General features: G+C 38.9%; 1 protein-coding gene across 1 annotated transcript; it reads right to left on the reverse strand.

Annotated features, from left to right (window-relative positions):
• Positions 1-1,412: 1,412 nt before the first annotated feature.
• Positions 1,413-16,148, reverse strand: slc6a1b (solute carrier family 6 member 1b). Its single transcript, XM_082534833.1, has 15 exons — positions 15,719-16,148; positions 14,035-14,479; positions 13,620-13,751; positions 13,363-13,463; positions 12,823-12,932; positions 12,278-12,410; positions 11,367-11,501; positions 10,631-10,734; positions 9,945-10,069; positions 9,194-9,306; positions 8,833-8,964; positions 6,804-6,906; positions 6,514-6,614; positions 5,976-6,143; positions 1,413-3,045 (listed from the first exon to the last, which is right to left on the reverse strand). The coding sequence occupies exons 2-15, from the start codon at positions 14,279-14,281 to the stop codon at positions 2,932-2,934; spliced, it is 1,818 nt and encodes a 605-aa protein (XP_082390959.1). The 5' UTR covers positions 14,282-14,479; positions 15,719-16,148; the 3' UTR covers positions 1,413-2,931.
• Between the last annotated feature and the right edge of the window lie 1,794 nt (positions 16,149-17,942).

Genomic DNA, 17,942 nt, shown 5'->3' on the forward strand with positions numbered 1-17,942 from the left:
ATTGGCTTTTAGCCAAAATAGCTGTAGTGTCTGTGCTGGCCCAGCCTTCAGTGCAGGTGTCACAAGAATGTTACTGCGGCATGAACCATTTTGTCAGAAACTATCAGTTATGTTTACAGCAAACATCTCTTGTAGTGACAGAGCTGATTGCATATTCACCAACTCGTGCAAAAAACTACCATAGTACTGAACAGGTCAGTAATGTGCAATAACATCTTTCTTTATAGAAACAGAAAATAAGTTTTTTCTAAGGGTAAAATGTTCTTCATAAAACAATTTGTTCCACAATTAACCACCTGCATAGTTCCACAATAAATAAATAATTTTAGAAAATGAAAGCATTTAAAATGGAGTGGACTTTTATTCACCTACCCTTTAAATGGAATGAACACATAACACAGGGATTATAATCTATAGAACTTTATTTATTTTGCAGATAACATATATTGCAATCATGCTTTTTCATATAACACCATCTAGACATTTATTATATTTTTTACATATAATATTTTACATTAGGCCCATGAAACAGCTAGAAATATACAAAACAATATTCTCTGACTAGACATTTCTATTACATTATTGTTATTATCATTATTATAATCTTCTTTATTATTAATCTATTCTGCTGTTATCTTCATAGTTTTTTGTTTTTTTGTTTTTTTACAGTTGAGAGATATGTGCTTTAGTTTCTGAGACAGTATTATTGCAGAAAACAGCAAATGATATCATTTTTTTCTGTTCAACATTTAGACGAAAGGAAAAAAAATCCAGGTTGTACGGACATTCACAGATACATGTATTACACAGTCCAGTTTACAACATCATTCAAGAGAGAAAACTGCAATATGGTAACTTTATACAAAATTCACGGAACCCTTTAGTCATTGCACATTTAAACACATCTTTGAAAAAAAAAAACATAAATAAAAGAAAAGATGGGACTGGTTCAACCTGATTCCTGTCGCATAGCTGCCACAGAAGCAAATTCTCTTGATCCTTCTTCGTAGTAATACAGCGATATCTCCGGTCTGTCACAAAGTCAGGATCTACTCATATGCTATTATATTGCCGAGCAACTTGATATGTTATAATAGGTTTTTATTCACCCTATGAAAAGGAGTAGTTTTCGGTGGTGTTGGCCTATAAAGCATCTGGCTATGTCCTGTTAACAGTACTTCAGCCAGTTTTGTTCTGTGTCTGTGCCAAAGTTTATCTGCCCATTTCTTGTATTGGAAATATAAGACAGAATAGGAACAACTTATGGCTTCTACCAACATCTGTGAAGGCCATGACAGCTTATACACAGTGAAAGAAAATATGCTAGCAGAGCAGATGGCACACAGAAAAGAGGCAGGAATTTGGATCAGCTTTTGAATGTACCCAAGTAGATATATATATATATATATATATATATATATATATATATATATATATGTGTGAAGTCTTCATTCTGGTTTGCGACTTTATGTTTTGTTGCTGCTTCAGGTAGCATGTTGAATTTATGGGAAAAAAAATGACCATTTTCACACTTGTTGTCGTTTAATACAGCATTCATTGTTTCAGTGTATCGTGGTAGTATCTGAGAGAATTTGGTCACTTCCACCTTTGTTCCTGAGAAGTGGGTTACTAAATAGATACACAAGTAAACGATTCCAGACAGAATAATGGTAGTAATGATAGAAATCATCTCGCACGCTACACTTCAGCCTATTAGCTCTCACAGTTTAAACTCTGAATTAGTATTGTTTTATTTCAGTGTAACACTTTTCCTTCTACTTAATTGGTGTCAGTTGAAGAAAAGTCACCATTTTCCAAATGTTTACTCTCCAGAAGAAGTGCACATGTAGGAGTTTTGTAATGGCTACGCCTTTATTTTTAGAGGTACTAGTTTACAGATTCAAACTGTGCTTGTGGGCGACTGCTCTTTTCACTACCCTGCTGCTCTATACCGAGTCAAAAGGGGATTCTCGAATAATTACTTTAATTAGACTCTTTATTTAATCCGTAAATGCTCAGTGGGTCAGCAGTCTCAGAGCATTAATTTGGTCCTTCTCACTCACACACATAGAAAATAACCTAAAACTTGTTCTACAAAAAAGATTTGGACAACATACAAAGTTATTGTTCTTTAGAAAACAAAGAAACAATTATAACAGTCTCTTGCTATGTATTATATATGTTATTTTTGCTGTGGTCACAGTTTTCACTCATGCCAAAAATAAATTGGACACTTAGAAATTCCATACTGTACTTGTGCTTTTCAGTTGTATCCCCAGACACGGGTAGTAAACATTTCAGGTGAAGTGCAGGATTTGCAGGGGATTGATAGTCTAGTTAAATTTGTTTTAAAAATAAAAGCAAATTTGGCCTTACCTGTTGCATGTTCCCACATTGTCTTTGCCTTAAATTGCTCAATATTCCATTTCCACTTTGCTAACTTTCAAATTGTGTTTTCATCTACTACACGGCATTTATTTTGATGTATTTATTTCATGGACATGCAAAATGCATTTTACCGATAAACCCTTTTGTACAATAGTTGGAGTTTAGTAGATTACTCAAAGCACATTACTACTGAATCAACATGGGCCTCCAAATTTTAATTATATATATTCAATATACAGTATTTTACTAAGTCACATTTCCTTTTCTAAAAAGGCTAACTTTTTTGCATAATGAAATTCATAATATCACAATAACTTTGCTGGATAATTTGCTTGTCATCATAAGTTTTATAACTTTGTATTTTACAAATAAACATACAGAAAACCCCCTAAAAATAACTGTGTAATCAGGTTGGTTTCACATGTCCCCAGGAGGTAGGTGAATAAAAGCAGACATAAAAGTCTAGTGGTTGTTCCCAACCTTGATTACGTTTCTTCTATTGTGGAGTGCCAGTCTGGCTGTTGAGACAGAGATCAGACCTTTTTAGATGTAGGCTTCCTCAGTAGCAGGGTTCTGATTCTGGTTTTCTGTCTGCTGGTCTGGACCATTTTCCTGAGCCTTCACCAGTACCAAAGGCTTGATCATCATCCGCAGACGCTGAGAAGAAGATCAGTACCACAGTTAATATCGTGAGCTGAGAAGTCAGTGTTCAAATCCAAAGGCTGTAACAAACCACACGAGCTATGCAGCTGTGAGCTTAAGGGATAAATGACCTTAGGCTTTGAATGTAAACATTCTTCTACTGGATGCTTTCCAACCTGAGATAAAGTTATATGAATTAATATACCTTTAGAGAGTGAAACCTACTAATGACACCAACAAACTTCCATGGGCCAAACTTACTAAACTTACTAAATCTTTAAAAAATGCTCTCAGCTATGCAGCGTCAGAACAGGGCTTTGCAGTCAACATTTTTATGGAGTGTTTGTGAAACTAAGTGTTCGCCTGGGTGCAGAGCACTAATCAACTTGCTGATTGCTACAATTAGACAATCAGCCATCAGCTGTTACTGCAGGATCTGACGCCTGCACATCGCCTCTGATAGCCTCTGTTCCACTGTCTGCAATTATCGCCCATTTATTCTGTCAGTGGTGACTATAAAGCTATATCTGTCAGAGGAGACTAAGAGACTATCTGTAAGCCTGCTTATTCGGCTCACTGTGGATGACTGCAAATCAAGAAGTTGTTAATGTAAATGGTATACCAGAAAAGGTATTCTCTTACAGTGATTAGTAACATCAGGTCAATAAAAATGCAGCGTGGCACTGCCCTGCGTATAAACGTCATTTACCAAGGACTTCATGGCTGTTGTATGTCATTGTCACTGTTACAGCACACAGCTATCAGAAATTATTTAACAAAACTAATTAAAAATCTATTTCACTAATCCTTTTATCACCGCTCTACGCTTCATGACAATTTACTACTTTGCCCAGGATGCTAGTGTGTTTTACTTATTATAAAACCTTTGAATTACAGTGGTGCTGTACAGTTTTAATGCATGGAGCAAAGTCACACTCGCTATGCTCATCCTTTTCCCTTTCAGTGTGGAGCATCTTTTGGCTTCTAAATTACAAAATTAATTACAAAACATAGCTGCAAGCGGCAACAAGGGGGCCAAGAAGTTCAGCAGGGTACAGTCACAATGTCAGTTTGATCTGATTATGTTAAAGGTGTATCTGTTAGCACTGATTGAAAATAAAACCTCTTTTTACCATTTGCATGGCTTCTAGGGACTCAGAAAAAAGTGCATAGTGTGTACACCAAGACTGATGTTAATTTATGAAAGAGATGCTGTGCTACAGTATGATTTCCTTTTTTATATCAATTGTCCGTAAGGGGCAAATGGATAGAAAAGTCAAAATCCATGTGATAACTTTAGAGAGGGTTGTTTTGAAGATCACCTCTGACAATATTTGTAGACATCAGAAAAAAATGTAGCCTGTATTTATTTTAAACCTTTCAATGAAATCACTCATGGTGGTTGCATCAATTAGGTTGAAAAGGAGACATATCCTGGCTTTGGGGCCTTCCAGAGACACCACACAAAAATTCTTGTTTATGTCCTATATCTCTTTCGTCCAACATCATACAAAAACAAAACACTACTAAAGCTATAGAACTGATCAGTTCTATAGCTTTACACTAGAAACTGCAAGTTTGTACCTTCTTATAGGCGTTGACATAGCTTTTAGCAATATTGATGGTCACACATGCAAATTCCCAGCAGATGCCAATTTTGTCTGAATGTCTTGTTCTTTTATTCACTGAAATGAGGCACTAGGAGACCTTCTTGGGCATAAGGAAAACTCAGCAGCAGTTCTGTGACAATCAACCCACTTGTCTGATGCTTTGTATTGTGTGAACTCCATTTGAGTCCTTGAGCCTAGTTTGTGCAGCCAGACCTGATGAATGGACAACAGAGCAAGCATAGGCTGAAATAGAAGCCCTCTGTGCCTATTGGTTGACTCTGATTATGTTTTTCTGTTTTTACTATTATTGTACGACCGTCTACTGGTCAGATGCAGCCCGTTCTCACTCCCGAGGCGTAATATACTGACAATTTAATGTGATTGCTGCATTGCTGGCTGTGTTTCAAAAGTACATCCTATCTCTTTTACCTAATCACATTTCAGAATCAGAATTCATAAGGACTTAGGAAAGGAGAACAAGAATGCACTGAGAATAAACATCCTTATGCTAGAATATGTACTCATGAGATGTCCCAAAGTTATGGTGATATTAAGATTCTTTGGAATCCACGAGTAGCTAATTTGCCTCATTTGTGTTTTTTAAAAGTTATGTGCCTAAACATACCGCTAAATCTGAACCATTGGTGGCCCTAGAGCACTCGTGGCAAAGCCATTAAACTCGGTAAAAAGAATCAGGGAACTGCCAGTGGACAAAGAAGAAGAAGGAGAATAGAAGACTGCTGGTGCCTGCACAGGTTCTCTGTTTGGCCCTTAATTATAATCCTTTCATAGTACTTTCAAAGCTGCCCATTATGAAATTAATAAAAAGTAAAGGTAATAAAGCTCATGGGTTAGTATATTCTGGTAAAGCGGGCTGCATTTGTGGTGACCTAAATATTTATCTAAACTTCTGTACATGGTGTAAATGGATCTTTCACTAAATCCTTTGGGCTTGTATTTTTCTTTATCTGCATATAGGATCGCCTTACATCCTGTATGAGCTAATATCAGTTTGGCTTGTGCAAAAAAATCATGCATAAGAAGTAATCCACTTGAAACACTCAGTGTGGCTTATTCAGCTGCAGAGTCCAGGGTAAAGCTACTAGATGTGTGAAAAGCTCAGAGGTGGGTATAGTGATGCATTATACGCTGGTTTATCTTTAGCTACTTGTCAGCCGTACACTCTTGGCATTTATACCATAGCTTTAAAAAGAATAACATCCCACTTCCTTTCTTAACAAGAAAAGGATATTAATTTTTGTAGTGTAAAGCAGGCAATTATAACAATTTGTGAAATACAATTAAAAAAGTCAAGCATTAATATATTTGTCTTACCTCTTTGTATGTGCCTTTGAGTGTGAGGAACATGTAGCCCATGTAGCCAGGGATGAGAATCATGGAGGAGAGGGCCATGCACCAGCCGACCCCCTGACCCCAGGCAGGGAACACATAGTCGCCCATAGTAAGAGGAACCATCTGTACTGCACTAAACAAGAAGACTCCCTGTACGCAAGAGGAACAAGAGAAAAGATCTAATTATGCTTACAAATATGCTACCAAACTGCATAATGTTTAAGCTAAGATAAGAGTTTTGCAAATTGTACTATTTCCTATATTGTCTTATACAGATGTGGTTGGGACACACTATTGGATGATGGTGCTTAAATGCAAGTTAACACAAGCATTAAATCAAGTGTCAGTGAAAAGAAATAGACTCCAGCCAGAGAGAGAAGCAATCATCAAACAATGGCACACTTTTTCTTAAATGTATGGTTCAAGTCATTTGCAATATACAGAGTGCCTTCAAATAAAATACTGACCACAGTGGAGTACTATTTTTCTTTTGTGTTATGTTTGTGCTTGCCGCACTTACAGCCACAACGAGTGGAGTAAAGACAACCCAGCAGGCCTTCCACCAGAGACATGGTCTGTAGCCAATCATTTCTTCAATGTTGTCATAGAATTTGTTCACACCTGGAACAAAAAAACCAAAAACATTATCAGTGCTGTTTTTATCATTATGTCACTGTGGATTTATATGTTTCCCATCTGAGTCTTAGATGTCAAAGCTTGGCATTGTAGCGACACCAAATTGGCAGCTAAAAGACAGAAAACACTTACTGTTCTAAGATGGAGAAAAAAAACCCTTTTTGTTTGGCTCACCATAGAACCATGAGATTGAGATACATTCGAAGAAGACCAAGAAGAGTAGGGACATCCCACTAGCTGAATAGTAATCAAACAGTTTAAACACGTACAGTCCACCCTGAAAACAGAGGCAAAGAACATGATGAGAAAGGAGAAGTAATGGAAAAAGCACTTACAGGCATGTGCGGGAGAGTATTAAACTAGTGCAGTGAAGTAACATCAAGAGTGAGAATAAATGGTTAAACATCCAACTGATGAACTCAGAACTCTAAATGGATTCTTTGTGAAAAGCTGTGTTTCTCCTACTGTGCAGTGCACGCAGTACCAATATGGCTCAAATTTCTACAGTGCCAGCATTTAGTGCCTTGCAGCTATCAAGTCATTCTAGGGACCAGCTCAAGAGGACTTCTTGGAGTTTGTCCACTTCTACATTTTGAAGCTTGATATACTTCATACTGCCTGGAACAGCGATTAGGATAACTGCCATAAAATAACGTGCTGTGCATGTAGCATGATGGAAATCCAATGTGACTGGAATAGAGGAACAGCGCAGGCTCTTGAATTGTCATAGCTCAAGAGATGCAGAAGCTTTTATTGCATATTACTGACACGTTGGTTTTTTTTTTCTTGCTTATCATTTTCTTTGTCTTGCATTTCAAACTGATGCAAATCTTTGAAGTGTTTTTAGCATAATGTTACCTGAGGGAAATGACTCAGAGTGTGTCAATTGAAGAAGCAGAGTTTGGAATTCCAATATATTCAAATAAACTTTGATAGCTAAATATTTATGTGTAAACAATAGTTTATAGAACTGTGTTAAGCCCTCAAATGTCATTTTATTACTCAAATCTGAAATCCAGCATAGTAGAAAAGACAAATGATTAAGTACAATGACATTTCTCTTCAACAGACTAAAACACCTATTTTAATTACAGTCATAATTGGGTTAAAACAGCTCTTGTAGATTAAAATGGGATTAAAATAGCGCACTGTGCATAAGCCCCAGGAAAATTTGTCTTGTACACAGAGGTCATTCACTCATAAATGAGCTGTGACTAATACTGAAATGCTAAGACTTAAAATTATTGAGGAAATAATAAAATATACTAGTGATTTTGGAACAACTGAAGCTTTTGAATCACATTTGCAAAGTATGGCTGTCCTGAGAGTACAGAAATAGCAGCGAATGTGGGGTCAGGAGAAACAAAGGGCTGTTTTCCTTTGGGGGAGGATAAATGTGCCCCGAAAATGAAATCAGTAGACAGTCCGAGTGTAAAGGTGACATGTTAGAAGCTTATGAATTGTCTACAAAGGCTCATTCACTAAGGAGAATGAATGTGTCGAGAAAACGTTGGGATATTCGCCTCCTCGGACAGTCAGGTTACTTTAATAAATTGTTTGTGACCTTATGATGTGATTAACAAAGCGCTGGGGTTCCTCCTCCTTGAATATGCGCAGCAGTTTCAATGAATATTTAGAAATTGAAGAGAACGTGTACTAGACTAAAGCCATTTTATCATTTCTCAAGGATATGTTGATATGATATGCAAATCAGAGCCCTTAATGACCAGATCACACCACATGGGAATCTTGCTAGTAGATGTTGGGGGATCTCTTTTTGTACTCAAGTAAATACTAAATATTGTGAATCAGTTTGGCATGTTAGTCTCAAGAATTAGACCCTATGACTGTTTTACAAAGTGTAAAGATGAACCCAACAAATGCAGGCATTGATCAGGTTAATGTCTGGTTGTTGTTAATGTAAATATAAAACAGAAGGTAAATTCACAGAAAATGTCCTATTAAATGACCTGTTGTTGTTGTTGTTTTTGTTTTGTTTTTTTTACTTTGGACTTACTGTAAAATACAGACATTCCAGAGTAAGTAGTAAAAAAAAAAAAAATCTGTTATTTAATAATTTGTTACTTAATTACAGTGGTGCAGCATGAATGGCCATGGGGGTGCTTTGTAGGACCGATTCTGGCCCACAACCCTTATGTTTGACATGCCTGCACATTCAGAGTTAGTGCACATTCATATTCACCTGTGTGATGTTGGACAGGCCAATGATGTAAGAAATAAGGCAGACGACTGCAATGAAGATCTCTCTACGCTTTCGAAGGACATGGGGGAATTCATCAACCAGGGCAGTGATGAAGCCTTCCACAGTGCAGAACTGGAGATATTGCAGAATCAGGTTGAAACTGTTACACAATACATTTCTGTCACAATAAAAACATTGCTAAGGTTTAGTATCTGAGCAAAAGAGCAATGGTAAGTTTTTTGGCACATTAGTGCAGTATCAAACTGAAAACTTAGATCATTTTTATTTGAAGGTTAGAAAAGTATTTTAGAAAGCATTTCATATTGGTAAAAGGAGACATTTTTTCTTGAAATATCTTTACCTGACTGTCAATTCCCAGCATCAAGAGCATGGAGAAAAACAACACTGCCCAGAGAGGGGAAATGGGGAGCTGGGTGACAGCCTCTGGATATGCCAAAAAAGCCAAGCCAGGTCCTGATAAAAGATAAATATCAGAGATAATGTGATTTGTATTTGACAGTGGGACACAAATAAAACATGTGGTATTTGGCTATGACGTAGTGGCTCCATAGTGTAATGGCTTTCACAATTGCCTAACAAGTGATAGGCTCCTGATTCCTGTCCTGGGAGATTACTCTATATGAGTCGCATCAGGCAGGGCATCAGATGTAAAGATCTTCCAAATCAAACATGGGGAGCTACCCACTGTGGTGACTCCTTGTGAATAAGGGAGCAGCTAAAAGTATCTGGTTTTGACTGAAGAAGTCAAAACAATAAATTTAAACTGGGCTCATATGACAGTACTGAAAGTGTAAAACTTGATAAAAGAAGAAACAAAAAAAAGAAGTTGATCTCGAAGTGTCATTGAGAGAAAAAAGTACACTGAATGTCAAAGCTGAGTATTTGTAAAGGACTGAGAGTACAGAGAGTTTTTGCAAAGTATTTCCCTTCTAATAATCCCAGCAATCTGGACCAACAGTGTAAAAAAAATCATTTGTCCCTTCAAAATTATAGCAGCTGCAATGGCTGACTTTTTGCACCGTATTTGTAGTCATATTATCTTTTGCCTGTGTCTGTTATTACTATTGAGTTTCAACATTGATTGCAATTACCTGAGGCTGCCACATCAGCGATGGGTCTCTTTGTCACATTAGCCATAAATCCCACGATGGAGAAGATGACAAAGCCGGCGAACATACTGGTAAAGGAGTTGATGCAGCAGACAATGACAGAATCTCTGTAGGGGAGAGACAAAGCACGCTGCAGCCATTGTCACGCCTATATCAATTCCTTATCAACCCGTCACACATTGTGGCGAGGCTTGTGGGAGTGGAGTGGTGGGGGGTGGGGTGGAAAGGGAAAGGTGGAAAGCCATTTTGCATCTGGCAGTGGCACAACAGCTGAATACATTGATAATGTCCTGATTTTATAAAACGGCAGTGAGTTCTAGCAGTTTTACGACTAGAGAGACAAATGGGCAGATGGCCAGTGTTTATTTTATAAGGTGACAGCCTTTGACAGTCACCAAATGTGTGTACCTGAATCTAAAACACTATGTGGAGCCAAAATAATGAAACAACTGATATAACAGGGGGCTCAAATAGTCCCAAAATAGAACAAACTGCAGACACTATGCTGTCACGGAAACCAAAAATAATCCCAGGAAGAGACATCTGCACGGTCTCCATATAAAAAATAAATAAATAAATGATATGAGTGAGTGGTGTTAGATGGTAATTTTTTAACAGGCATTTAATTCAAGCTGTAAATAAACAGAAACAGTATTTTATTCACCTACCTGTATACGTTGTTGGTGAAGGGATTATAGCTGCCGAGAGCAATCAGAGAGCCTAATCCTAGCCCGTAGGAAAAGAAGATCTGAGTGGCAGCGTCGAGCCACACCTGACACACAGACAGAAAAGAGGTTCAAGTAAGTGTGCTTGTGCAAAAATTGCTGCTAAAAGAAGATTTTTGTTTGAAAAACCGGCCAGGATTATATTCATTTACTGATTATCAGGACTCTTTTCTCTGATGAAAGCATGTGCATAAATGCTAGAAAGAGGGAAACTGTTTGTTCTGCACTGTAACGCCTCAGCATTGTTTTGTCGTGCCTGATGCTATTTGATCAACTGTCAAATCACTGAATCGTGATCTGACCTCAGCTTCTCAGTCTTTACAGAAATAAACACATTATCTCATAATCAACACTGTAAAAGAAAGTATTTGTGAACTGTGCTAATAATGGTACTTGCAATGAACAATCATGGTTATAAACATCATTCACAGACATTCACGTTAAAGCTCTGCAATCACTGAAAATGTATCTGGAATCTTGTTGACTTATTAGTTCCCATCCATTCATGTAGGTACAGAGACCTACATAATGTTAAAAAAAACAACAACCCTGAAACATTACCCCAAAAACCAAAACACATCAAGTTGGGGCTCATCTTATACTCTGCAGCAACCTTAATTTTGGTTGCTGCTGCAGAATATCTACATGTATTCGTGATCAGAAAGAGCAGCGAGCTCACCTCAGACTCCTTAAGCTTGTTGAAGTCTGGTGTGATATAGAAGAGGATTCCATCCATGGCACCGGGCAGAGAGACACCACGGCAAAACAGGATGAACAACATGAAGTAAGGGTACGTGGCAGAGAAGTACACCACCTACGGGGCACAAAATCGTGATTACTGCAAAATAATCTCTCTAAGCCATCTTTAAGATCTCCCGAGAATATTTGAGGCAAGAGCGCAGTTTGAAAACCGACAAGTTCTTAATCTCATCAACTTATTGTGTTACTGAGGCACCATCCACACAGAGCAGCTTAGTGCCCTAGTCAACCATCTCCCAGAGGCACAGTGACCCCAGAAAGACTGGGTTCAGCACACTCCCGGCGCACTATTTCCCTCCTTATCTGAACTAATTTCAGACTGTGCTGTCAAAGTCAACACTAATCATGCCAGCCAAGATAACATCTACTGCATAAAAATGAATCAGCAGAGGATCTTGTTGTGAAAGTTAGGAAATTGTTGAAACTCCTTTTGCCATACTGAAAAAAACAGACATCAAAATAAAGATCAAGCAACAGCAAATAGAAATCTCATACTTTAGCTCAGTGTACAGATGATGCAAACTCTGTCGGGCTGTTTGCCATTGTGCAAAATGTTGGTACTTATATAACACAACATACTTTATAATAAAAGGATATTCCAAAGGGATAGCCTATGTGTCCATGTATAATCTTTTTGTATGATTTTTAACTTTTTTGTGACAGTGTACCAGTGAAGCTCTTTTCCCACACTAACAGGAAATTACACAAAATTTCTAAAATAAGTGAGTAACTCCCTTTATTTCAACAATAATCTAAAGTTCTGTTGTTCCAGTTCTATATTTGGCTTTTTCATTGTTTATGCTGATGTCTGTACCTTCTTCTCCTACTTACTTTGCCAGTCCAGCTGACTCCCTTCCAGATACAGAAATAGACAAGGACCCATGCTATGGCGAGTGTGATAGCCAGTGGGATCCTGACCTCCCCAGGCTTCTCCAGGCCATCGGTCAGCTGATGCATGTTTCGTCTGGAGGGAAGTAAAGGGGTCTTACTACAATACACAAGGGCATCCTTGATGTCACATATGTAGCATGCATGGAAGCATACACAAATGTGCCTACATGCATCTGGATATTCACAAAGAGTCTTTTGATGGCTTTTTTCTCATCCTTAAAGCTTAAAGGTATGATAGCGAAAGGAAGTTGTGCTTCTGTGCACACGTTATTTTTCTCATCCATTATCCATTTGTGCACAGATTTTCCTCCTCTGCTGATATTCTGGGTAGATTGCTATTAACGGATATGGCCACTGAGTCATCATATGCAAATGGCCATATCTAACTCTGACCCATGATGTAATGATCATGCACATAAGGGAACCTCTAACCTTACTGTGCAGTTAAAACCTATTAATAACATTAACTGAAATGTCCAGCTTACTCCCAGAACTCTACAACGGCACTGGTGAGGTTTGAGGTGTCTGTGATGCTGTAGTTGGTGTAGCAGCGCTCTGTGTTCCAGCTATTTCCACAAGTCTGCCACGGCAAATCCTGAAATTTAAGGAAAACGCACACAAACAGACACACACAGGTTCTTTTATTTGGAGCACTCTCCCACTGCCTATTCTCTCTAGCTGTCACGCTGCCAAGACCACGATACTCATTCGGGACACTGAGATTTCATGGTTTTCTCAGAGCAGTGAATGCTTCATCGCCAAATGCATTTATCAATACCTTGTGTAAGGCACTAATTATGTGGGAAAGGAAGTAATAAATGTCATACTCTGTTAAGGGCTGTGAGGCCTTATATAAGAGATACTGGCAAACAGCACCTGCCTCATGATTAAAGGGTTAGAAAGTAATAGTACTAACAATACAGACAGGGCTATATCTGGAAAATCTCGGCCCTTAAAGGTTCAGAATTAGTGCCCTGTTACTACATTTGCTAAGAAATGTAGGACTTTAAATTTCAAATACTCACAGCACTGAAGGAGTTGTACAAATAGTAAATAGCCCAGGAAATGATAACAATGTAATAGATATTGAGCCAAAAGGACAGAACAGCAGCAGCCAGGCCAACACCTGAAACAATGGAAAATAAAGGTGTGATGTCAAATTGTGCTGAATAAAACAAAATGAGGAACACATGTAAGTCCACTTAGAATGCCTAAATAAAGTAGTTATTTAGAAAATTTAGTTTCAAGTCTTAACAATACATATAATTTACATATAATTTACCTTTGAACATTGGAGCCAGCTTCCACACTCCAAGACCTCCAATAGAAGTGTACTGACCAAGAGCCGTCTCCAGAAAGAACAGAGGCATACCAGCAAATATGAGGGTCAAAAAGTAGGGAATCAAGAAGGCCCCTGAATGAAAGGTGAGAAGTAAAGGTGTGTAAATGACGACAAAGGATATGCTAATAATTTTCAACATAATCCAATAAAACATATTAGGGGTGTTTTGTTTCTGCGCCCCAGATCACGTCACAGCTATTTGTCTGTGCGCAATTACGCACGGTTATACTGGACATGCAGTTTATATCTGTTATAAATAAAGAAGTCCTGGGCAAACTGTCAGGTTTTAATGTCGAGATCTTTGCGCTCCTTCTGGTGTGTGGATATCTGAAAATTGCCAAGAATTCCTCATTACCTCCACCGTTTTTTCCACATAAGTAAGGAAATCTCCAGACATTTCCGAGTCCGATTGCGTATCCGACACAAGAGAGGAGAAAGTCAAATTTCCCACCCCACGTTTCTCTTTCGGGTATCTCCTTTTTTGTCTTCTGCACTTTCACCACCAAGGTTTTGGGTTTGTCGTTTGGCGTGGTGGTGGGCGCGTCATTCACCGTCTCCGTTAAGACGTGTCCGTCCGAGGCTTTGGTCCCGTTGGTAGCCATGGTCGAGGTGTGCGTCGGACAGTCCTGACCAGTGGAGAAGAGGGGGTTTCAGCACTGGTCCAGATAGACAGCAGTTTATCCGTCCCGTACTTCCAGTTCCCAGACAACAGCCGAGAGGGGGAAAAAAACGAAAACTGGGGTACAGCGAGTGATTTGGAGAAAAGGCGAGGCGAGGACCTTAGCAACAATCCAGTGACCCTAAAAAACAAAAACAATAATATAGTTATAAATTTCACAGAAAAAGTGACATTCCTAAATTAGATATTGTTAGTTGCTTTGAATGCAAATATACTTATTCAAAATATATATGCATAGAGCCTTAAAACGAATGTCCTAATAATAATGAGGGATTAATTTTGCGATAATTACTGTGGATGTTAACTCCTTGGGTGAAATAAAAAAACATTTAAAGAGGAATTAAATATTCCTAAAAAAATTATGTTAAATGACAGATTGAATTAAATTATATCTATTTAGCTCTCTCTCTTTATACATGTATATATATCGTGACATTTCTTAAGGGGTGACAAAAAAGTCTGTCCCGTGTTCTGTGAATCCCACGGGATCAAATAAAAGCTTCTCATGCAATATGAATCACTTTTAATTGCCTGGAGTGAATCCATGTTAGCAGAAATTTAGAGCCTGCTCTTGTCCTTGATTCATTATGCTCTAAATTCAATGGCCCACTTCTCACTGCTCCCTTACAAGAGAAAAGCAATTAAACACATTTAGAAATCAGACTCGATAGTGAATCACCTGGAGAGGCTAATAACTCACCAGAATTTGCAATTTGAATATAGATCTACATCAAATATCCATGGAATAGAGTTCTAATTTGCAATAGTTATTTCAGTTAATGCAAAAAAATTAGTAAATAAACGTAAAAGATCTACGTCATCTGTTTGTATTTTAAATAGCATTTTTAAATGCAAAATAAACGACCGTTAAAATGGTGAGCAGAGAGTGCGCTCTCTGTGCTCCCTTATTACCTTGTGCGTAATTGAGAGAAGCGGGGTACCGGGGTTGCATTTACAGATGGAAGCTAGAGTGTTATTTTTTCATATTTCAGTCTACTAATAAAAATACACCACTTCTATTCCAAGTTAATGTGACATTTTGCATCTAAGAGACATCGCGATAAGAACTGCTTGTGCATTTTCTGCGTATTTAAATTACACAATCTACAAAACACAGATTCAAATTTCACATACATGAAATGTGGCTGTAGAACAGAAAGATCAAAGAAGATGCTAATGGCTCCTGAAGAAAACTAAAAAAAAAGTAAAAAGTCTTCGTCGACCTCACGCGCAGCTGCATATCCTTACGCAAATTCAGCACATCTGCACACGGCAAATTCCTTGATGGTCCTCGCGTGTAACAAATGCATTTCTTTTCTCGAATTTATGTAAATTGCACCCCGTACAAGTGAATACTTACAATACAGTCCGCTACTTTGCAGATTCTTTCTCCGGGGGGGAATATCCCGATTTTGGAAAAAAGTAACTTCCTTTCACTTGCACTGAGTCAAACCGCGGTGAAAACTTTGCATTCGGCGACAGCGAGCGAATATATGATCCGAAAGGGGAGAGGATAGTGGGCAAATGCGTCTTTGAGAGCGAGGTGCTGTCCTTAAAGGAGTGGTGCTGAAAGAGAGGAGGGGAGAGAAGACGGAGAAAAGGAGCTGCCGCCGTCTCAGTTGAAGCGAGCAGGGACGTAACATGGAGCGCAGGATCCTCACTTTCGTCTACATAGCGTCAATGTCACCTCAAAGTCGACCCTCCCCAACTCCAACATTTCCACCACTGAGATGGCAGCGGGTTTGAGAGAGGAGCATCCGCTTGTCTCAAGGTTTTATATCGTTACTCCTGCAGCTTTTTTTCTCCCGTTTTTTTAAACATCAGCAACTTCTCTCTCTCTTTCTCTCTCTCTCTCCCACCTCCCCCTTCCCCCTCTCTCCCTTTGTGACTCACTCAAGGTCCAGATGATGAATAACACAGACTTAACACTTTTATGCAATCCTCTATTTTCCCAAAGTCATCCCTTGAATTAACTTGATTTCATCAAGTTGCCATTTAGAACACCGAAACGCATTAATAACGCACATGCACAACTATGAGAAACAAAATGTTCAAAAAGGCCACACTCGGGGTAAAAATAAGTGTAGTCTAATACTGCATCAAATGCAACTACTCCAAAGTAGAGGATACAGTGGAAGATGCCAATGGCTGCTTTAGCTGCTGGCAAAACATGATAAGAGGGTCCCAGCCAATAAAAGGAGTCAGGGTGTGTGAGATAAATTGAAAAATGTGCTTATAATCTTCTTAGCCCGCTGTCTTCCAAAATGAAATACCCTTGTGGAACATCTCAAACGAGCAGTCTTAATGCAGAGTTTAACTCCCACATTGAGATAAAATATGCGGCTCTCACTGGGAGATTAGACTTGCTCATGGTTTAATAGTTAAAGTTTGAGTTGTTAAAATGAGTAAGAACCAAACTGGTGTCAGATTAAAAAAGAGAGAGAGACTCTACACCTCCCTTTGTGATGATGTGAAACTGTTATTGAGATGACTTCTCCTCGCATATTTCCACACTGATGCATTGTCTTTACTGCTAGGTGACACTCTACCGTGCAATTTTAATAATAATGGATTGCATTTATATAGTGCTTTTCGAGACCCTCAAAGCACTTAACATTTCCACTATTCATTCACACACTGGTGGAGACAAGCTACAGTTGTAGCCACAGCTGCCCTGGGGCAGACCGACAGAAGCAAGGATGCCATATCGCGCCATCAGCCCCTCTGGCCATCACCAGTAGGTGAAGTGTCTTGCCCAAGGACACAACAACCAAGACAGACAGAGCTGGGGATCGAACCGGCAACTTTCCGGTTACAAGATGAGCTTCCCAACCCCCTGAACCACGGTTGCCCCAATTTTGACGTTCTATGTAAATTTTGACATCAAAGCAGCTTCACTTTATTATCACAAGGTATCATATGCAATTTAATATACTTAAAGTCCTGGATGATATGTGTATATTTTCTGATATTAATATTGTTATTTCAGTCATATCGATGTGCCTAATTTCTTTTTATGTTATTTTCCCACACTTCTCTACTTTTCTCGATTTGCTCTTGCCTCCATGTTCATCTACCCAGATCTTTCGCCTCCATCTTCAGTTCTTTTTTATCTCTGCGCGCCATGCTGAAGGCTGTGCAGTGTTGATACGGTACTGAGAAGCCACAGCACTGAGGGAGAAAGGAAGAAAAAATGCCCAGATGGTGAACCAATGAGGGGTGAGCTAACCTTCTAATGATATGAAACAAAATGTAGCATTTCTTACCCCAGCTGGCTGACTGGCCTGCAGGCTGTGGCACCTCTGATGTGCCTCCTGTTGGCCTACAGCTCTTACACGCGGGGGGAATTCAAAATGCCACAATGATGAGAGCTGCTGGTGCCGTGCTTGTGGCCCTGGCCCCACCTGATGGTGCGCTTGTGTGCACTGGAGCTTGTAATTACAGAAGGAGGTGGTGGTAATAAAGAGCAGAGTACAGGCAGACACACGGGTAGACAGCTGGCCTCCTGTCAGTTTCGCTGCTGAGACGCTGGGGACAAAAGCAATGCTCTGAAACTGTACAGTCGATTATCTCTCATGCGGGAC

This window comes from Aulonocara stuartgranti (genome assembly GCF_965226115.1).
Source record: "Aulonocara stuartgranti genome assembly, chromosome: 5".
Taxonomy (NCBI): domain Eukaryota; kingdom Metazoa; phylum Chordata; class Actinopteri; order Cichliformes; family Cichlidae; genus Aulonocara; species Aulonocara stuartgranti.